Source organism: Salvelinus alpinus, chromosome 23 (genome assembly GCF_045679555.1).
Source record: "Salvelinus alpinus chromosome 23, SLU_Salpinus.1, whole genome shotgun sequence".
Lineage (NCBI taxonomy): Eukaryota > Metazoa > Chordata > Actinopteri > Salmoniformes > Salmonidae > Salvelinus > Salvelinus alpinus.
Window position 1 is genome coordinate 45754850 of NC_092108.1, and position 23702 is coordinate 45778551.

Below are 23702 nucleotides of genomic sequence, written 5' to 3' on the forward strand. Positions count from 1 at the left end.
ATGTTTTGGTAACCTTCCCCAGATCTGTGCCTCGACACAATCCTGTCTCAGAGCTCTACGGACAATTCCTTCGACCTCATGGTTTGGTTTTTGCTCTGACATGCACTGTTAACTGTGGGATCTTATATAGACAGGTGTGTGCCTTTACAAATCATGTCCAATCAATTGAATTTACCACAGGTGGACTCCAATCAAGTTGGATTAACATCTCAAGGATGATCAATGGAAACAGGATGCACTTGAGCTCAATTTTGAGTCTCATAGCAAAGGTCCTGAATACTTATGTAAATAAGGTACCTGTTTTTTATTTTTAATACATTTGCAAAAATTTCTAAAAACCTGTTTTCACTTTGTCATTACGGGGTGATGTGTGAGGATTGATGAGGATTTTTTATTTAATCCATTTTAGAAGGTTGTAATGTAACAAAATGTGGAAAAAGTCAAGGGGTCTGAATATTTTTTCTGAATGCACTGTATAGGACTCCGGTTGTCTGTATCATGTACGGTTCACGGATCATTGGGTCTTCATTACAAAAATGTCTGTAGAGTCCAAATGGTTTGAGCTACAAACTATTAAAAGCTATCTATGAAAACAACACGCACATGTACAGTTGAAGTTGGAAGAATACATACACATAGGTTGGAGTTACTAAAACTCATTTTTCAACCATTCCACAAATTTCTTGTTAACAAACTATAGTTTTGGCAAGTCGGTTAGGACATCTACTTTGTGCATGACAAGTAATTTTTCCAACAATTGTTTACAGACAGATTATTTCACAATTCCAGTGGGTCAGAAGTTTACACACAGGAAGTTGACTGTGCCTTTAAACAGCTAGGAAAATTCCAGAAAATGATGTCATGGCTTTAGAAGCTTCTGATAGGCTAATTGACATAATTTGAGTCAATTGGAGGTGAACCTGTGGATGTATTTCAAGACCTACTCTGTGCCTCTGTTTGACATCATGGGAAAATCTAAAGAAATCAGCCAAGATCTCAGAAAAACAATTGTAGACCTCCACAAGTCTGGTTCATCCTTGGGAGCAATTTCCTGAAGGTACCACGTTCATCTGTACAAACAATAGTACGCAAGTATAAACACCATGGGACCACGCAGCCGTCATACCGCTCAGGAAGGAGAAGCATTCTGTCTCCTAAAGATGAACGTGTTTTGGTGCGAAAAGAGCAAATCAATCCCAGAACAACAGCAAAGGACCCTGTGAAGATGCTGGAGGAAACAGGTACAAAAGTATCTATATCCACAGTAAAACAAGTCCTATATAAACATAACCTGGACGGCTGCTCAGCAAGGAAGAAGCCACTGCTCCAAAACCGCCATTAAAAAAAGCCAGACTAAGGTTTGCAACTGCACATAGGGAAAAATATTGTACTTTTTGGAGAAATGTCCTCTGGTCTGATGAAACAAAAATAGAACTGTTTGGACATAATGACCATCATTATGTTTGGAGGAAAAAGGGGGAGGCTTGCAAGCCGAAGAACACTATCCCAACCATGAAGCACGTGGGTGGCAGCATCATGTTGTGGGGGTGCTTTGCTGCAGGAGGGACTGGTACATTTCACAAAATAGACAGCATCATGAGGAGGAAAATGATGTGGATATATTGAAGCAACATCTCAAGACACCAGTCAGGAAGTTAAAGCTTGGTCGCAAATGGGTCTTCCAAATGGACAATGACCCCAAGCATACTTCCAAAGTTGAGGCAAAATGGCTTAACTTCTCTAGGGTAGGGGGCAGCATTTGGAATTTTGGATGAAATGCATGCCCAAATTAAACTGCCTGTTTCTCGGGCCCAGAAGATATGATATGCATATAACTTGTAGATTTGGATAGAAAACACTCTAAAGTTTCCAAAACTGTTAAAATAGTGTCTATGAGTATAACAGAACTGATTTGGCAGGCGTAAACCTGAAAATACTTCCTGAATGGATTTTTTTTTTGGGGGGGGGGGGTTTGTAGTTTTCTATTCAATGCCATTACAATATCCATTGACTTAGGACTCAAATTGCAGTTTCTATGCCTTCCACTAGATGTCAACAGTCTTTAGAAATTGGTTCAGTCTTGTATTCTGAAAAATGAGGAAGTAAGGGCAGTCTGAATGAGTGGACCCTAAAGTGTCACGGAGCTTTTTCATGCGCACAACCGAGAGAGTGCCTTTCTTGTTTACATTTTATATTGACGTTATTGTCCGGTTGAAATATTATCGATTATTTAGGCAACAAAAAAAACTGAGGTTTGAATATAAACATCGTTTGACATGTTTCTATGAACTTTACGGATACAATTTAGATTTTTTTTGGTCTTCCTGTTTTGACTGCGTTTGAGCCTGTGGATTACTGAAGAAAACACGCAAACAAAACAGAGGTTTTTGGGTATAAAGAGACTTTATCGAATAAAAGGAACATTTGAGTAAATGAATGTCTGCTGAGTGCAACCATATGAAGATCATCAAAGGTAAGGGATTAATTTTATCTCTATTTCTAAATTGTGTAACTGTTCTACATGGCTGGTTACTGTTTAATGATTTGTCTAGTGGGCTATGTTCTCAAATAATCGTAAGGTATGCTTTCGCCGTAAAGCATTTTTTTAATCTGACACCGTGGTTGGATTCACAAGAAGTTCATCTTTAAACCTATGTAAAATATGTTTTGTTTTCTGAATTTTTATAATGAGTATTTCTGTATTTGAATTTGGCGCCCAGCAGTTTCACTGGCTGTTGAAGAGGTGGGACGCTAACGTCTCACGTACCCAAGAGAGGTTAAGGACAACAAAGTCAAGGTATTGGAGTGGCCATCACAAAGCCCTGACCTCAATTCTATAGAAAATTTGTGGGCAGAACTGAAAAAGCGTGTGCGAGCAAGGAGGCCTTACAACCTGACTCAGATACACCAGCTCTGTCAGGAGGAATGGGCCAAAATTCACCCAAAGGATTGTGGGGAGCTTGTGGAAGGCTACCTGAAACATTTGACCGAAGTTAAACATTTTAAAGGCAATGCTACCAAATACCAATTGAGTGTATGTAAACTTCTGACCCACTGGGAATGTGATGAAAGAAATAAAACCTTAAATAAATAAGACATTTCTATTTCTTAAAATAAAGTGGTGATCCTCACTGACCTAAGGCAGGGAATTTTTACTTGGATTAAATGTCAGGAATTGTGAAAAACGGAGTTAATGTATTTGGCTAAGGTGTATGTAAACTTCCGACTTCAACTGTAACATCTTTTGCGCTGTCACTCATAAGCCAGCAGAATACCACCCTGCATCCTCCTGTCTTGCTTCTGAAGCTAAGCAGGGTTGGTCTTGGTCAGTCCCTGGATGGGAGACCAGATGCTGGACGCAGTAGGAGGCACCCTTTCCTCTGGTCTAAAAAAAATACCCAATGCCCCAGGGCAGTGATTGGGGACATTTCCCTGTGTAGGGTGCTGTCTTTCAGGTGGGACATTAAACAGGTGTCCTGACTCTCTGTGGTCACTAAAGATCCCATGGCACTTATCATAAGAGTGGATAAAATCTCAATCTGTCCTTCATACCATCATGGCCACCTAATCATCCCCAGTTTACAATTGTCTCATTCATCCCCTCTCCCTTGTAACTATTCCCCAGGTTCTTGCTGTAAATGAGAATGTGTTCTCAGTCAACTTACCTGGTAAAATAAATAAATAATTGCTACACGAGTAGTTAAGAGCTTCATCTTCATAGGAAATTGTGTCTATAATAAGCTCACAGTTTCTGTCACAAACACTGAACTCCACACAGTTGTCATTGACTAATTGGATATTAATTTCCCAGTGAGCAAACACTTACTTGCAAAATGTAATATAAATATACACCATTAAAAGGCTTTAACTTATCTGCACATGATAGACAGGCATTGCCAGAGCTCCAAATTGGAGAGACTGGACATGGTTAGTGAACTTGACTTGCAGTTGACAAATGGCCCATTGCCATACCACACCTATACTCTATCAATATAGCATACCGAAGTTCACAAAGTTGTCACGTGTAGTAGCCTGGGTATCTGTTCTTTAACCAGGCAGCAAATATTATTATTATAGAAAAAGGCTAACATTGACATCCTGCACCCGAGAACAGTGAACAAACTACCAGGTTTCTGGGTATTCTGCTCCATGAATTGTGGTGTTGTTGGACTAGCTAGCGAACTAGCCCTAGATCATGACTCTCAGTTCCATTTATTACTTACACAGAAGTCATTGGACAATGGCGACTTCTGTACAGATGAGTTTTGTTAAGAGCCCCACATTTCGGTCTAAACAGCTAAGGCAGTTTTGGAAGCTTGACAAGGACCTTATCTTTCATATCAACAATAAATACTTTTCAGAAAACAAAAAGTTTAATTGATAGTACACCTTTATAGGGTTGGCTATATTTCCATGTCACAGCGCTTGTTTACGGAAAAGGGAAGATACAGTGTGGACTACCTGTGCTATTAGCTGTCTGTCTCCCCGAACACCTGTGTGTAAACAGAAGACCGACGCCACAAACGTGGTGTTACTTAAAACTGTTGACTGCCACTATTTTGCATTGTGAAATAATTTTGGATGTTTTATGGAAGTATAGGTATTAATGTTTCTAGATCCGTACCACAATTGAGAATCGATTCACGTTTAGATTGAGTATTTGGCTGTTTTGGCTTCCAGAGCCAATTTGCCTTTATGAAAAACATAGCAAAGTTCCTTGGACTATACTGCTCTCCGTCTCACTCCGAGCTACATGTTCTCTTTCCGTCTTAGCTATACGTTCACAATTATGAAGTGGACAGGGTGTCAATTGTTAGACTGACAAAGTGTAGCTACAATTAGTTAAATGGAGGGGGAAAAAATTTAGCGAGTATTTTTCTCAAAGGCATTTTCGTTATGAGCCCACTGTCACAGCCTACCTACCTGCCGATCTCTGCTCCTTTCTCTCACAGCGTTGCTCCCTCGCGATGCCTGTTTCTCTAACAAACAAGTAAATTACCTTAAGGCATGACTTGACATTTTCTAAACTCTTCAGTTCTTTCTGAAAACTTAAACATGGATAACTTATTTCAACTATTCTATTCTCAATTGGCTGTATTTTATGCTTGCTTGCATCTGCTCGAGACAAATTGGGTATTGCATTGCTGGCGTCAACACTCAATGGGCCAGTTCATTTAGCAAGGCCTGGTGCCCCGGTCGAGTCAGATTTAATTTAAGGACCAATGGAATGATGTAAAATGTTTATACCCCGCAACCCTTTGCACCGGGACATGTAAAAAGAACTCGCCCAATTCGTCGCTTTCTCTGTACACGCTCAACGCTGTCAACCCACTCTTAAAGCTACTTGTCCCTGTTTTGACACAATGTATGACTACTCGTAAAATACAGTACTTTCTGAACGTTAATAGTAGTGCCCATACGTACACCTACACTATTTAAAATACATTTGACTGCAATTTCACGTAGACACACAAAATAATGCTGAATGCAATTATTAAATGTTTCTTTGCTGACTGACTTTGCTGTCATGTGCAGCCAGTGTTGTTTATATTAATATATACTTAATATTAAACTGTAAGTGGTTTCACATAATTGTAATACTGTAAATAAAAAGTGTAGGAAGAGCATATTTGGAAGAAATACTGTATCTCCATTGACTGTAATGTATGCAATGATGTATATAAACCCTTGATAGAAATGCTATGTTTTGGCCATGGAGAGGGTTGAAGCCACCGGTCGGCCATATTGGCACTTCTCAGAAAAGCAGTCCTCCATAGGAATGCCATAGGAATTAATGTATTTCTGCATTTAAAATAAATGTAATTTATTTATGTCTTTTTGTTGTTGTAGTGGGGACAGTAAAATTATACTTTAAGGAAAATGTTCTATATAATTTTCATGGTGGGCTCCCGAGTGGCGTAGCGGTTTAAGGCACTGCAGCTCAGTGCTAGAGGCATCACTACAGACCCTGGTTCAATTCCAGGCTGTATCACAACCAGCTGTGATTGGGAGTCCCATAGGGGACAATTGGCCCAGTGTCGTCTGGGTTAGGGTTTGGCCGGGGTAGGCCGTCATTGTAAATAAGAATTTGTTCTTAACTGACTTGCCTAGTTAAATAAAGGTTAAATAAAAAAGTATGTTTAGCTCACATAATATAATAGTATGCATTAAGGTGTCTGTAATAGAACACACTTGGCAAAAACACATTAGTAAATGTATTTCTATAACTTCCAAAATATTTTTTACAATGTTGGGGAATGCCAAAATGGAGGCGCGGTGCTTGACACAGTATCCTATGAGTCAACTTGTGTATATGTAAATCATTGAGTTTGTCACTGGATTTGTGCATGTAGAAAGAGTCCCTGGTAGGTTGTTATCATTGTCCTCTGTCGTCATCAAGTGGTGATATAATGAAACTACACGGCCAGGCTAACACCCGTGTGTGCGTTCATCACTCAATGTGTTCATGCCTTCATTACTCAATCTCACATTTATGTATTCATATAATAAGCAATGTATTATCAAACGTATACCTACCATGTAGTGCAAGCACTACAATTTACAGTCAAGGAGGAAGCGTATCTCTACAACCAACAATCCCAGAATGGTCTCCAGTTGCTCCATCTCATCAGGCAAGGGAATATAACGGGTTCTACAAACTGTGGACTTTGGTGGAGACAGGGTTTGTGTGCACAGATTTACAATATCCTTTGTTGTAGGGTGGTTCGAGTTTTGTCCCACATGGGCTGGATTAGTAATTCTCTTTAGGTCTTTCTGTAGAGCACCGGGTGTACCTGCTGCTTTCTCTCTGCATCGAGTAGACAGGAATATAGCATTGACGTGAATATCAGTTGAACTATAACTCAGTAAAATCTTTGAAATTGTTGCATTTATATTTTTGTTCAGTGTACATGGGCAAAAATCCTCCATGACACACCAAGGTGAAAAGCAACATTGAACTGAAAATGTCTACCCTACGCTGAAATGTATTTTTCTACTCCTGCAATAGTCTACACATATTGCCTTTCAGACATGTGTTACATGTGTTACATTCTTGACATTTGACAAAAGACAAAAACACCATGATTTATTGCAGCAAACACAGGAGACAAGCAATTTCGCCTGCTGTCCTAAACCCCCCAAAAACATTTTGTCAAACATCCGATAAGTAGTCTTTTCAAAATATGCTACCCATAGTTTTTCAATCTGTAAAAAAATATAATTTAAATGCCCCCAAAGGGATTTGAAAGCCATGTTATCCAGTACTAAAAAAAAATTAAAAAAATTGTGACTTGTGAAATGACAACTCAGTCTACCTGTAGAGCAGATGTGTGTCGGACGGTCAAATACTCAGTCAACGAGTCTCCCATAAACAAATAAACAACACGTTTAAGAACAATACTTTTAGTGACTGCTGTGCAAGTTAGGAGGTTGTTCTCTAGAACACTCATGTTATTTCCCATCAGTAATACTCCGTTCTAAATTCATAATGTCTGGCTTTTTGTGTGAGCATAATTGGATAGGGTAAACTTCTCAAAAACAACGTCTCCCTTGGGCTTACACTAACAAATGACAGGTTCTCATACACATCCAAATTATACTCAAACATCTGAAAATCAATAACTATAATGATTGCAAAGAAGTGTCGATAAAGTAAAAACAATATACACCACAGAAAACTGGATTTCTTTACATTACCATTCGCAAAATAACAAGGAGCAGATAGATTACCTAAGCCCCTAAAGAAAACAGAGCGTACAGCAACCGAAAAAAAAAGGTAACTTGCTTACCCTTTACTCAACCTGCAGGTATAATGCAATTATAATGCATTGTAAGACTTGTCATAAGCATTTATGACCCTCTATAATGTCTTATTGTAACGAAAGTCGTCGGGAGAAGGAGAGGAGGACCAAAGTGCAGCGTGATACGTATCCATAATACACGAACAAAAACAACAAAACGACCAACGAACAGTTCTGACAGGTGCAACAAACACTAACCACCCACAAACACAAGTGGGAAAACAGGCTACCTTAAGTATGGCTCTCAATCAGAGACAACGATAGACAGCTGCCTCTGATTGAGAACCATACCAGGCCAAACACTTAGAAACAGAAAACCTAGAACTACAACATAGAATACCCACCCACATCACACCCTGACCAAACTAAAAATAGGTCAGGGCGTGATACTTATCTCGTAATGATCCGGACTAAATAAACAGCCGCTGAGTCAGTTAAACGTTACTTACATAGAAATATAACATTATTAGCCTTAAAATAAGACAATGAATGGCACATACATGCTTTTAAACTAATAAAACATTATACCTGCAGTCTACGTTAAGTGTAACTGATAATTTCATACGAACAGAATCATACAGGAAATAAGATCCACATTTAGGTCTTAAATCTTTTGTGGAAACAAACTGCTTTGACCACATCGATTACACACAGTCTCGACTTTAACATTTGCACTACTAAATCAGTTCCTTATGAAACTAATCAACAAGAGAACAGCACTTGGTAGAAATCAGATGCTAGCTCACTACAGTGTCACGGTTATAGGGGTTGCGATGCCATGATAGGGAACGTCAAGCGCCGCAAGAGGTTTGTAGATGCAAACAACATTATATACCACATTATGGAAGACACTGCTCCCGATAATGTTTCAGGATTAGAAAGTGTACATACTGTACACCAAGAGACCTGTACTAGAGACCGCCTTGAGTGTTCACCTAAAGACAATTACACAACAAACGTCTTTTGAACGTCAGTTTGAGGTGTCGATTCTGAATAAATTAACGACTGGTGGCCTCCTGACTGGTGCTGCAGTGTAAGGCTCTGCATTGCAGTGCTGAGACGCCACTACAGCCTGGGGTTTGATCCGTGGCCGGGAATCCCATAAGGGCGGTGCACATTGGCCCAGCGCCGCCCGGGTTTGGGGGAGGGATGGCCGGTTGGCAATTCCTTGTCTCATCGTGCTCCTTGTGGCAGGCCGGGCGCCTGCAAGCTTACATCGGTCATCAGTCAAACAGTGTTTCCTCCGACACATTGGTATCGCTGACTTCCGAGTTAAGCGAGAAGTGTATTAAAAAGCAGCGCTTCTTGACGAGTCATGTTTCTGAGGACACGTCTCGACTTCCGCCTCTCCCGAGACCGTTGGGGAGTTGTAGCGATGAGACAATTGGATATTACGAAATTGGGGAGAAAAATGGGTCAAATAATGACGGCTACCTCGCAGGACCTGCAGTCGTTTGTAAAATAATTGAGTGAATGGATTGCGGTATGGGCTGGTCTCTAGTATGAGTTGGTCGGTCTGACAGGTACACTGCCATAGCAGATGCTGCTTTGTCGTTCTGCCCCTGAACAAGGCAGTTAACCCACTGTTCCTAGGCCGTCATTGAAAATAAGAATTTGTTCTTTGGATTGTGCCGTGGCGGAGATCTTTGTGGGCTATACTCGGCCTTGTCTCAGGATGGTAAGTTGGTGGTTGAAGATATCCCTCTAGTGGTGTGGGGGCTGTGCTTTGGCAAAGTGGGTGGGGTTATATCCTGCCTGTTTGGCCCTGTCCGGGGGTATTATCGGATGGGGCCACAGTGTCTCCTGACCCCTCCTGTCTCAGCCTCCAGTATTTATGCTGCAGTAGTTTATGTGTCGGGGGGCTAGGGTCAGTCTGTTATATCTGGAGTACTTCTCCTGTCTTATCCGGTGTCCTGTGTGAATTTAAGTATGCTCTCTCTAATTCTTTCTTTCTTTCTCTCTCTCTCTCTCGGAGGACCTGAGCCCTAGGACCATGCCTCAGGACTACCTGACTCCTTGCTGTCCCCAGTCCACCTGGCCGTGCTGCTGCTCCAGTTTCAACTGTTCTGCCTGCGGCTATGGAACCCTGACCTGTTCACCGGACGTGCTACCTGTCCCAGACCTGCTGTTTTCAACTCTCTAGAGACAGCAGGAGCGGTAGAGATACTCTTAATGATCGGCTATGAAAAGCCAACTGACATTTACTCCTGAGGTTCTGACTTGTTGCACCCTCGACAACTACTGTGATTATTATTATTTGACCATGCTGGTCATTTATGAACATTTGAACATCTTGGCCATGTTCTGTTATAATCTCCATCCGTCACAGCCAGAAGAGGACTGGCCACCCCTCAAAGCCTGGTTCCTCTCTAGGTTTCTTCCTAGGTTTTGGCCTTTCTAGGGAGTTTTTCCTAGCCACCGTGCTTCTACACCTGCATTGCTTGCTGTTTGGGGTTTTAGGCTGGGTTAATGTACAGCACTTTGAGATATCAGCTGATGTAAGAAGGGCTATATAAATAAATTGGATTTGATCCAGGACCTCTATACCAGGCGGTGTCCGAGGAAGGCCCTGAACTGTTCTCTCAGCTACCGCATGTCAAGACGTACCGGAGCGCCGTGTCTAGGTCCAAGAGGCTTCTAAATAGCTTCTACCCCCAAGCCATAAGACTCCTGAACATCTAATCAAATGGCTACCCAGACTGTTTGCATTGCCCCCCCCCCCCCTTTTTTTAATTTACATTTTTTACACTGCTGCTACCCTGTTATTATCTATGCATAGTCAATTAATAACTCTACCTACGTGTACACATTACCTCAATTACTCGACTAACCGGTGCCACCGCCTCTATATAGCCTCGCTATTGTTATGTTACTGCTGCTCTTTAATTATTTGCTACTTTTATTTCTCTTCTAATCATTATTTTTCTTAACTGCATTGTTGGCTAGGACTTGTAAGTAAGCATTTCACTGTAAGTGAAATGTTGTATTCAGCACATGTGACAAATACAATTTGATTGTGAAGGCTTTCAACACTGTTGACCATTCATTACTAATTTGTAGACTGTCTGAAATTGGCCTGGTCGGGCATGGAATTGGTTTGAAAACTATCTGACAGAGAGGACATGTTTCTTCTGATGGCGTTGTCAAGTTCCCTTAATATTACCAAAGGTGTCCCCCAAGGGTCGATTTTTTTCTATATAAACAATATTGGTTCGTCTGTAAGAAATGATAACCTCCACTTGTATGCGGACGATACCGTTGTGTATTCTTTTGCCCCTTCTGTTGACAAGACTCTCTCAGAACTACAATCTGCCTTTTTTACTTTCCTTTGTTGAACTGAAATTGGTACTTCATCCAGGTAAAAGTAAGCATATGTGATTTTCCAAAAAGCTTAAAAATGTAACTGATTATTTATGCATTGGATGGTGCCCACATTGATCAAGTCTGGGTATCTGGATTGATACAAAGCTATCTTTCAAAAAGCATATCGATGAGGTAGTTAAGAATTTCAAAATGGACTGCTTCCTTTATAGGAATAGGGCATGCCTTTCATTAAGTCGCAGAAAACAAAACATTCAGTTGACATTCATACCGGTTATAGATTATGGTGATATCGCCTATATGAATGCGGCTCCCACTGTATTGAAACCATTGGACGCAGTTACTCATAGCGCACTGCGCTTTATTTACAGGTGACAGGTTTAGTACATATCACTGCTTTCTGTATCAGAAAGTAAGCTGGCCCTCTTTGAAGTCTCATCGATCGACGCATTGCACTATTTGTGTTTATAAAGCGCTCTTACACAAACATCCGCCGTACCTCACTTCATCGTAACCTAAAGATGTACGAGCGACCAGACCCGTTCTCAGAGATGGCTAACTCTGGAGAGCCCATCGGTGTCCACTGAGTTCGGTAGATCTGCGTTACGTTTATTTGCGCCTTACTTGTGGAATGATCCCCAGAACTCTCTCAGGTTGGATGTCTTGGTGCCACTAGAGCAGTTAAGACGACTGGTTGATTTACCTTTTTTTACTGAGGGAATGTGTTCGTTTGTCATGATCGTGTTTTGTAAGTTACTTTTCTTAAATGACTTGTAAATAGTGTATGTTTTTATTGCGTTGGAATTGTAAATATTGTGAATTTATATGATTGTGTGCAGGGCTCCCTTATAAAAAGAGGCCATGGTCTCAATGGGATGTCCCTGTTGATATTTAAAAAAAATGTCTGCAACTCAATTTGCACCAATTGTGATGGTTTTGAATGCACTACTAACGGATGGAATCCTACATTCTCCCGAAATGCAAGTCAGATTATTCTCGACGTTGCTAAATGAACTTCTAACAAATTCGTAAACGGTTTGGAGAAAAGAACAACACCCTAGGGAAGTCATTAAAAAAAATCACTATCCCTTCAAGCTTACATATTTGTGATAGTAGTACTAATTGTACAGTTAAGAATCAAGCAACAACAACAAGAAATGCACTAATAAATACAATTTTGTAGCCTGGGACCAGACAGTACCAAAAGTGAAGAGCAGTAAGAATACTGCAAACATAATTATGCAAAAAAAAAAAAAAAATATATATATATATATAAAATGTGTGTGTGTAATATATTACCAGAACATCAGCAGAAATAAGCAAAACATCAACATTTCAATAGTTCACAGTAATTAATCCCAAATTAAAGTTATTTAAATCGTGACAAATGCAGCAGGTAAAGTCTGACAAACAAGCAATACTACATCTCACTGTACAATCCATTTTCAATTACATTACACAATACCTCATTCTTAAAATAGTTTGCCACTGTTGTTCCAAGGGAATGGCAAGCTCCCACACAACGTTACCAGTGGCAGATGCTATAAGACCTCCGAATGTTACTGGAACGCTCCCTAAATGTGCTGCACACAGTCTGCTTTTGACATATTCAATATTTTGGGTAATAAAGCATAACATTTGCAGTAACATCGTCGCTATGCATTGTCGCCACTCTTCAAATCACCCTTCATCATATTTTAGCCACTTAAGTTCTCCCATACTATTGTAAGTCGCTCTGGATAAGAGCGTCTGCTAAATGACTTAAATGTAAATGTATAATAAAAGATGGAATTGCACTTTGAGCAGAGGTGCGTTCAACAAGGGTTCTGTTTGTGACGAACATGTTACTTAGTAACAATCTCAAGTTGAACGATTTTGAATGAACGTTCTGGTGAAACATTAATAAAAAGCTAAATGTTTGTAAGGATTACCATGACAGTTTAGCAATGAGAATCAAACTGAAAATGACGTTCCTATTCCTACTACATGCAATAGAAAGCCTACGTGGTGGCGGCTTAGACCCGAAACAGATAGTTTACGTTCGCAGCACACTACCACCTTCTCACACTGTTAGCCAACTTTCGCAGCTAACAGAAAACAAACGGAATATGTTAAGATAACGTTAGCAAACAATTTCCTCTGTTGAACGCACCTCATGTGTTGTTCATTGTGAAGGGTTATCAAGTTGCTATACAACTTGGTGTTGTGGCATCGTAATGCAATCAACCGGAAGACAGTTCTTCAGTTCCCTTTGGCTGGGATCCTTGTTGGGAAAACAGTTCCCACACCCAAAGGGCAAGCAGTTATGGTGGTCAGTTACAAATGATCCCAATCCAAATAATACCTTTTTTCCCAAAACACAAAGAAATTCACCAACATTGTGAAACCTGTACCATATTATGAAACCATGACAAGGCTTCCAGATCAGATAGTGCAACTCAATCCTCAGTACAATGGTGCAGACATTGATAGTGATAGTAACATTCTGGACAGATTCTGGTATGTAGTATCACTTCAAGGTTGTAAAGTCTGATGCACATATCATACGATACAAGTCCACACTTATCCTGCGATCCATTCATCGCTCTCTAAATCTACTTGTTCATTACAAGTTCATTTATAGGAGCTTAGAGCCTAATGGTCAGGGCAGTTACCTCCGGCCATCCCAAAACCCCAGCCTCTGTATCCCTACAAACTACGCAACTGAATCCCAACATATGTTTACTCATGTACTAATGCCCTATGAACATTCTCATTATAAACCTTTCAAATGGTACAATGGCTAAACCAGACTTAAATAAATCAAATGGTTTGAACTGTGGTACCTGGTATACAGAAACATACAGTTATAAATTTTTCTTGTTAATTGATTTAAAAATTCATTAAAAAAAATCAAAAAGTCTTTGGGCTTTTGGGGATGGTAGGGGTTAAGCAGGCTGAAGGGGTATACAACCAACACCCACCCCACCCTCGTGGCACACCATGGGTGCCATGAATGTCCAGCGGTTGGTCTCAGCATCGTACATCTCTACTGAGCTCAGGTTGGATTGTCCGTCATAGCCACCCACGGAGTAAAGCCTGCCACAGTTTGCCACCAGTGAGACTCTGCTGCGCCGTGTGTTCATGGCCACCAGGTGGCTCCATTGGTCTGCCACCGAGCTGTACACCTCGGCCCCGCTGAGGAACCCGGAGCCATCATAACCCCCTGCCACATAGAGCTGGCTGCCAAGGGCTGCAGCGCCGTGGCGACAGCGCTTGTTCATCATGCCAGCAACGGGGTGCCAAAGGGCTGTGTGCTGGTTGTAGTACTCCACCTACAGGATGGGAGGTGTCATTAGTCATTCTCTTTCAGTGTCTAATGCATTTTAAAGGGTATGTTCACGATTTAAGAGATTAAGAACTTTTTACCATTCACCCGTGATGATATTGATTGATCCAAACCGTTTTTGAAATGTAAGCTATCTATTGGTCATTGATTATTTTTACCAGATCAGCCTACAGTAGATTACACTGATTAGAATGGAAGTGGAAGGGCAAAACTTGTTGCTTGTCTAAACAGCACTAAAGTGTCAATTTTGAAAATGCTAAATTGCCTGTGCAGCCACTTAATGTCATCAGAGATGATACATGGGTATAGTACCAGATACACTTAAAAGTTTGGAGCGGAGAGTGAAGAAGTCGGAGTGGGGAGTGAAAAGGGTTTGGAGCGGGGGGGGGGGGGAAGGGTTCGGAGCGGGGAGGAGAAAGGGTTCGGAGCGGGATCGGGGGGGGGAGTAGAAGGGTTTGGAGCGGGGAGTAGAAGGGTTTGGAGCGGAGAGGAGACGGGTTTGGAGCGGGGAGGAGAAGGGTTTGGAGCGGGGGCGAGTAAAGGGTTTGGAGCGGGGAGAAGGGTTTGGAGAGGGGAGGAGAAGGGTTTGGAGCGAGGAGGAGAAGGGTTTGGAGTGGGGAGCGGGGAGTAAAGGGTTAGGAGCGGGGAGGAGAAGGGTTTGGAGCGGGGAAGAGAAAGGGTTCGGAGCGGGGAGCGGGGGGGAGTAAAGGGTTCGGAGCGGGGAGGAGAAGGTTTTGGAGAGGGGAGGAGAAGGTTTTGGAGAGGGGAGGAGAAGGGTTTAGAGAGGGGAGGAGAAGGGTTTGGAGCGGGGAGAGTAAGGGCTTGGAGCAGGGAGAGTAAGGGCTTGGAGCGGGGAGAGTAAGGGCTTGGAGCGGGGAGAGTAAGGGCTTGGAGCGGGGAGAGTAAGGGCTTGGAGCGGGGAGAGTAAGGGCTTGGAGCGGGAAGTGAAGGGCTTGGAGCGGGAAGTGGGGAGTGAAGGGTTTGGAGCAGGGAGTGAAGGGTTTGGAGTAGTGAGCGGGGGGAGTAAAGGGTTAGAAGCGGGGGGGAGTAAAGGGTTAGTAGCGGGGAGGAGAAGGGTTTGGAGCGGGGAGGACTAGGGTTTGGAGCGGGGAGCGGGGGAGTAAAGGGTTAGGAGCGGGGAGGAGAAGGGTTTGGAGCGGGGAGGAGAAGGGTTTGGAGCGGGGAGTGGGGGGGGGTAAAGGGTTCGGAGCGGGGAGGAGAAGGTTTCGGAGCGGGGAGGAGAAGGTTTCGGAGCGGGGAGGAGAAGGTTTCGGAGCGGGGAGGAGAAGGGTTCGGAGCGGGGAGGAGAAGGGTTCGGAGCGGGGAGGAGAAGGGTTCGGAGCGGGGGGTGGGGATTGAAGGTTTCGGAGCGGGGATTGAAGGGTTCGGAGCGGGGAGTGAAGGGTTCGGAGCGGGGAGTGAAGGGTTCGGAGCGGGGAGTGAAGGGTTCGGAGCGGGGAGTGAAGGGTTCGGAGCGGGGAGGAGAAGGGTTCGGAGTGGGGAGGAGAAGGGTTTGGAGCGGGGAGGAGAAGGGTTTGGAGCGGGGAGTGGGGGGGGAGTAAAGGGTTCGGAGCGGGGAGGAGAAGGGTTCGGAGCAGGGAGGAGAAGGTTTCGGAGCGGGGAGGAGAAGGGTTCGGAGCGGGGAGGAGAAGGGTTCGGAGCGGGGAGTGAAGGGTTCGGAGCGGGGAGTGAAGGGTTCGGAGCGGGGAGTGAAGGGTTCGGAGCGGGGAGTGAAGGGTTCGGAGCGGGGAGTGAAGGGTTCGGAGCGGGGAGTGAAGGGTTTGGAGCGGGGGGTGGGGATTGAATCCCAGTCTGTGATGGGGAGAGGCGTATATACAGTGCCTACTGAAAGTCTTCACATCTTTTGCACAGTTTTCACATTTTGCTCCCTTCATTTAAAATCTAGATATGCATAAATTGGGATTTTCCCCCACTGATCAAAGCAACCTACTGCACACTTTAAAAGTTCCACAAAAAAAGGTATAATTGTGTATTATTATATTGATGGCGTAGCATCTTCACACCCTATAGTTGATACTTAGTGGAAGCACCTTTGGCAGCAAATACAGCTGTGAATAATTGTTATTAGTTTCCACCAATATTGCACAACTTTTGAGGCAACATCTATCCATCATTCTCAGCAAAATTGCTCAAGCTCAGTCAAATTGGTCGGGAATCATTGATGGACTGCAATATGTAACTATTGTCTTTGATTTTCAACCAGTTTTAAAAGTCAGGGCTGAGACTAGACATATTTTGTGAAAATGTTAGTTCCTGATCTTAAGATGTACCACAGCAAGGAGTGTGAAAATGTTAGTTCCTGATCTTAAGATGTACCACAGCAAGGAGTGTGAAAATGTTAGTTCCTGATCTTAAGATGTACCACAGCAAGGAGTGTGAAAATGTTAGTTCCTGATCTTAAGATGTACCACAGCAAGGAGTGTGAAAATGTTAGTTCCTGATCTTAAGATGTACCACAGCAAGGAGTGTGAAAATGTTAGTTCCTGATCTTTAAGATGTACCACAGCAAGGAGTGCGAAAATGTTAGTTCCTGATCTTAAGGAGTGCGAAGGCCTACATTATGTAATCCAAAATTCTAATTTCATTTTCAAGTAGGTTGTGTAGATCTTAAGAAAAATATCTAATCCATTTTTAGATTTAAAGAGGCCATGCATGTCACATTTCCCACCTGCAAATAGTGCCGAATAGACCTAATCCTCTCATGTTTAGAACCACCATACTGTGAAATTCGTAATATCTCTCCCGTTCATCTACCGTAGTCCTGTCAGCAATGTGCAGGCTGTGTGTCAAATGGCATCCTTACCGTATTGAAGATCTGTAAACCGTCATGACCCCCAGATACAAAAATCCTTCCATCATAAACAGTCACCCCAGCTGCACTGCGACTTGCACTCATCTCTGTCATTACTGTCCACCTGCACGAGTGTATAAAGAAAAGCAGATGCACGTTAATTAATGTTGATACAGATGGGCTACACCTTTTCACTTCATATAAAAGTCACACTGCGACGACATTTTGATTTGCTACGACTAATTATTAAAGACAAAAATTGAAATGACCAATTCTATTTCCTGGATACATTTGAAAAAATGGTTTTACATACTTGATATGTGTGATATGATCTAAAGTAATGGTTTTGGATAGGATTGGATAAGTGTAAGCATGTAAAACACAGCAGAAATACACAAAATTAATGTTACAAAATATGACATTAGCAATAAAAAATATATATAAAAATAACTTTTACATTCCTCCACAACCAAGCTCAGAATTAAAAAGGTAGTCGGCGGGGCTCCCGAGTGGCGCAGCAGTCTAAGGAACTGCATCTCAGTGCAAGAGGCGTCACTACAGTCCCTGGTTCGAATCCAGGCTGTATCACATCCGGCCGTAATTGGGAGTCCCATAGGGCGGCGCACAATTGGCCCAGCGTCGTCTGGATTTGGCCGGGGTAGGCCGTCATTGTAAATTAGACTTGCCTAGTTAAATAAAGGTTTAATAATAATAATAAAACATGTTTAAATGCATTAAGTAAACAGCAGTATCAGGCCGACTTCCACAACAGTTCATGTGGAGGTAGGAGCATGTATATACACTGAGTGTACAAAACATTAAGACCACCTGCTCTTTCCATGACAGACTGACCAGGTGAATCCAGGTCAAAGCTATGTTCCCTTATTAATGGCACTAGTTGAATCCACTTCAATCTGTGTAGATGAAGGGGAGGAGACAGGTTAAAGAAGGATTTTTAATCCTTCAGATAATTGAGACATGGATTGTATATGTGTGCCATTCAAAGGGTGAATGGGCAAAACAAAAGATTGAAGTGCCTTTGAACGGGGTATGGTAGTAGGTGCCAGGCGCAACGCTGCTGGGGTTCACGCTCAACAGTTTCCCATGTGCATCAAGAATGGCCCAACTTGACACTAACTGTGGGAAGCATTGGAGTCAACATGATCCAGCATCCCTGTGGAGCGCTTTCAACACCTTGTAGAGTCCATGCCCTGACGAATTGAGGCTGTTCTGAGGACAAAAGGTGATGCAACGCAATATTAGGTGTTACTAACATTACGTATTCCTAATGTTTTGTACACTCACTGTAGATTACATCTCCATTGTCAATCAAGGGTCAAAGCCTTGGGTTAAATGTGGAAGTAGTTCCATCTTCTCCTTCAAGGGGGAATTGTTGCTGTACGGCAGACACCTATCCCGAGTGGCGCAGTAGTCTAAGACACCGCATCTCAGTGCGAATCCAGGCTGCATCGCATCCGGCCGTGATTGGGAGTCCCATAGGGCGGCGCACAATTGGCCCAGCGTCGTGCGGATTCGGCCGGGGTAGGCCGCAATTGTAAATAAGAATTTGTTCTTAACGGACTTGCCTAGTTAAGTAAAGGTACAATTTAAAAATCCAATCCTCACAGATCTCCACAAGTACAATGGGAGTAGGGACTAGGTCAGTGATACGCAAGTGGCAGTCTATTAAAATCATTTTAGAATGTCATACAAAAGTATTACTGTGTGTGAACTTTCAAATGCATTCTGTCATTACTAAATATGCAATGTGATAGGTATTTTAATTTTAAAAAATTTAACAGAAAAAACATTGAATTAATAAAATATTTCAATTGATCGTCTTCCTCAAATGAAGGGCATGATGACGCAATGTTTGCGAGAGAGAGGGAATCTGATTCAATTGGTCCTCAACTCACGGCTCAAAAATCATCCAGGATAAACTGAGTTGGGCCTGAGTTAGCCTGCCCCGGAGCAGGTTAGTTCTGAAGCATTTGTTGCCATAGAAATGTACCTGGCTAAAAGGTGAGCCACTTTCATGGTACCGGTTATCCCGAGTGGAACTCAGAGTTGACCAAAGTTACCTCACTAACTCCTCAAACCAGGTACGTAAGAATACCCTCTGGTCTAGCTTGACTTGGAATTCAGGGAGTCAAAGGAAAGTAAATCACATAGGAAATGTACAGAACCTGTTGGCTTCTGGAGAGTAGCACTCTACTGAGTTGAGTGAGGATTTGCCATCATAGCCCCCGCACACATAGATATGTCCGTCAACCACCACTGTTCCCATTGCACTGCATTCGGAGAGATGGAGAAAGGGGAACGAGGATAAACACACTGAGAAAAACAACGTGCTTTTGCAGACCCATCAACTGGATCAAGAAGCTCCTGTCCATTTAACTAGGGTTTTCGCCAATGGTGTATAAAAACCATAGAATATACAGTAACAGTCAAACGTTTGGACACACCTACTCATTCAAGGCTTTTTCTTTATTTTACTATTTTCTATATTGTAGAATAATAGTGAAGACATCAACACTATGAAATAACACATATGGAATCATGTAGTAACCAAAAAAGTGTTAAACAAATCAAAATATATGTGAGATTCTTCAAAGAGCCCCCTTTGCCTTTTTTGGTTCCTACATAACTCCATGTGATATTTCATAGTTTTGATTTCTTCACTATTATTCTACAATGTAGAAAATAGTAAAAAATAAATAAAAACCCTGGAATGAGTATATGTGTAGCAAACTTTTGACTGGTACTGTATGTCTATGCTTTCCCCGGGGCTTATTCGATTCGTTGATGAGATGACGTTCAAGCACACCAAGTCGAGTTGTAGGTTACATGACTTAAATAGGGTGGGTACTAGTAGAACTTTTCACAATAGTAGCTGTTCCACAACTGGGGAAAGTTATCATTGTTTGGTTTGGGGGATAATTCATTTACTTGTTTGAATGCAGTCGATGGACAAAGAGTGACTGCAATCTGGTTTTGATAAACTAGCCAATGCCAACATATACTAATAAATTGCATCCAGGGACTAAAATCCCAGTCAATTACTCCTATTTATCATGTTTTAAATTGCATGCCTGATTCCTCTCCAAATCATTATAAACCTATTAATTTACAAGGACCACCGCACTTTAGTGCAAAGTAAAACATGTGAACAATCCTCCTTTAAGCATTTTAGAATGTCTCGATCAGCTACTAGGTAGATAAAATAGGGTAAATTTGGAGCCTACTAAACAACTTATCAAAATCTACAGGTAATCAGTACATCTACAAGTAATCAGTACACTGTATCTACTTAATAATTGGCCGTTCTATAGGAATTCAATCACTTTTCGACCACACCCATTTTGCTTTGAATGAAACTTTCCATACATGGTTGCCGATGGTAGAAGATGTCAGAAAGTAACATTTTGGACCTGAATGCCAAAACATTCATGAGATAGAGGTGCTCAAATGTGACCAATTTTGCATACCTCACCCTACCATGAGACATCCATGGCAGCGTCACTGAAAAAGATGAATAGTTCAGATTTGATTTGAAAGCTTATAAACAGGGTTTCAAAACTGTTTTATAATATCTAGAAAAAAGCCAATCAGAATTAGTTTTTCCCAACAAAATGGCTTTATGACAGACAAAAATTATCCTCCGTTTCATCAGTTGTCTGGGTGGCTGGTCTCAGACAATCCTGCAGGTGAAGAAGCCTAGCTGTGGAGGTCCTGGGCTGGCGTGGTTACATGTGGTATGCGGTTGTGAGGCCGGTTGGACGTAATGCCAAATTCTCTAAAGCGACATTGGAGGCAGCTTATGGCAGAGAAATGAACAATCAATTCTCTGGCAACAGCTCTGGTGTACATCCCTGCAGTCAGAATGCCAGCCGTCCAAGAGAAATACACCTTTTGTGTGTATGGAAAATGTATGGGATCTTTTATTTCAGCCCTTGAAAAATCAATTATCTCAAATATATTTGTTATTTTCACATACAGTTGCGGACAAATATATTGGCACCCTTGCACTTTTCTTAAATAAATTGAAATTTATAAAAACTTGTCTCCACACAGTATTAGATCTTCAACATTACAGAATTATAAAAAAAAAAAATTGTACTTAAGTTACCAAATTTTAAATTTGGAAAAGAAACAAATGGCATGCACATAATTATTAACATGGACGTTAAAGGTACATGAAAAATTATCATGGACGTTAAAGGTAAATTTTTTTTGTAATGTTTAAAAAAATGTACGAGAAACTATCAAATAGTTTGACAACCCTATGCAATCGCGCAGGCATACATGAAGGCCAATCATGGAAATTATGGGAAATTTAGAAAGTTTCTCTTTCCTCCAGAGGTGGCAATATGGTGAGGAAATTGTTAAGAGAGGCACTTTGGATCGAATGCTTAGATCTCGTGGAGCCAAAAGGTTTGAATGAACAGCCCTCTCCTTTTTTGTAAGTACATTTTTCTTTGTTGGTTTATTTCTCTGTCTTGTTATTGAAAGTATGTTGAATGTATGTTGAATGTTGAATGTATGTGTAGGAATCTTGAATGATGATCATACTCATTTGAATAACCTGGGTAGTTACTACTACTACTGACAGTATTGACATGTTTGATTGACATGACAAGCGGGACACTCCCTTGTGAGGGAATATAGGTGCCTTCCCCCATTTTCCTATTCAAGGTTCCGATGAAGGCGATTCATGCCAAATCGCAAGCCTATTGTTTGTTTCTCCAGTCAATAAATCGATCAGATTTACGCAGCAACAAAGTGCTCCTTTATATTTATTCCCCCAGATAGTCACCAGTTGAAGTATCCTGGGGTAAGGAATGTTTTTGGGGATTTTCAAATTCCACAGTTAAGCACTTGACACCCCCCCCCCTTTTCGTTTAAGCTGGGCTGAAGCGTGTTTGGGTATACCCTTTTTCCAGTTTGACAATCCCTTTTGTAAGCGATCAAATAATATCAAACTCAAGCGTGTATATTTTTCAGTGATTAAAATCAGTCATCTTTGAGCACCTATCTCCTGAATGTTTTGGTATTCAGGTTCAAACGTTTCGGACTACTTCTACCATGGACAAACATTTATGGAAAGTTTCATTTAAATCAAAAAGGGGTGCAGTCAAAGTGATTGAATTCATATAAAACAACCCTAAAGTACATCATTGGAAAGACATTCTCACCTGCGTTGACTGTTCATGCTAGCAACACATGTCCAAGTATCCGTTTCTGGGTTATAGACCTCCACTGTGCTTAGCCGTGATTGTCCATCATATCCACCGATTGCGTAAAGTAACCCATTGACAACTGCCACACCCACTCGACTTCGAGCTGTACTCATTGGCTGACAGCGGTCCCAGCAATTTGCAATTGGGTCAAATACTTCAACTACAGTCAATGAGTCACCTGGATAAAAAAAAACAATGCACAACATTTAAACAAAAATAAACAAGTTTAGGGTGTAACGATTCACTTAGTCCATGATTTGATTTGAACCTCAGTTTTGGGGTCACGGGTTCAATAACTTCCAATGGCTGATATGTGGGTCATTCCACAAAGAGTGCCTTTTGAGTCCCGTTGATATTTTAAGTAGAAATTGTGCACCAATATTACATTTTAAAAGACTGTTATCCACAAATGAAGTGCACTTTAATATGAACCACATGGAAAATTCAATATATCAGATTTTTTATAAAGACTTGCTAAAGTGCCAAAAATGTCCCTAGTTGTGTTTTTACAACTTATCCCACTTTACCACAAAAGTTTTCACCATCAATGTAAAGCCCTAGTTACTTTGTTGCTTTGATTTAGGTTGCAAAGGGACGGTATATTACTGGAAACTTTCAAACGTTTACGAGTAAACTATCAGAATTTTTGTAATTTAAGGATTTTATGTTATTTATAACAAGACATCTAGTAGCCCTTTTGGATACCTTAGATTATCACAGATGTCTGTAATTATCTCTGGCCCTCTGTGTGGCCTTAATAACACATGTAAAATATATTTTTTTCAAATAAAAAATAGAATGACAGCTGTGAAACATGATCCTAAATATAAACCAACTTAGTGAACACCACTGATGTTTAATATGAGGGTTTCAGCTTGAAATATATATATATATTTTTTTTTTTAACAATTTTTTTTTTACTATGTCTATGTATTTCTTGTACATTTTTTGGAACCAAACTGGTGGTAGTTGTGAAAAAAGTCTACAGTTGAAGTCGGAAGTTTACATACACTTTAGGTTGGAGTCATTAAACCTCGTTCTTCAACCACTCCACAAATGTCTTGTTAACAAACTATAGTTTTGGCAAGTCAGTTATGATATCTACTTTGTGTATGACACAAGTAATTTTTCAAACAATTCTTCACAGACAGATGATTTCACTTATAATTCACTGTATCACAATTCCAGTAGGTCAGAAG

At 41.4% G+C, this 23702-nt stretch overlaps 2 protein-coding genes across 3 annotated transcripts in view; both read right to left on the reverse strand.

Annotated features, from left to right (window-relative positions):
* LOC139551142 (activated CDC42 kinase 1-like) overlaps nt 1–5165 on the reverse strand; it is a 116849-nt gene extending 111684 nt beyond the window's left edge. For both annotated transcript variants that reach the window (XM_071362565.1, XM_071362564.1), the window contains exon 1: nt 4924–5165. The gene's annotated coding sequence lies outside the window, so the exon portion shown is untranslated. The remainder of the gene's footprint in view (nt 1–4923) is intronic.
* A 6856-nt stretch (nt 5166–12021) lies between these two features.
* The window catches only part of klhl18 (kelch-like family member 18), a 64145-nt gene continuing 52464 nt past the window's right edge, over nt 12022–23702 (reverse strand). The window contains exons 7-10 of the mRNA XM_071362566.1: nt 22459–22681; nt 19450–19554; nt 17276–17387; nt 12022–14437 (exon numbers count right to left, since the gene is read on the reverse strand). Coding sequence (XP_071218667.1) covers nt 14051–14437; nt 17276–17387; nt 19450–19554; nt 22459–22681 — 827 coding nt within the window. The 3' untranslated portion in view covers nt 12022–14050. The remainder of the gene's footprint in view (nt 14438–17275; nt 17388–19449; nt 19555–22458; nt 22682–23702) is intronic.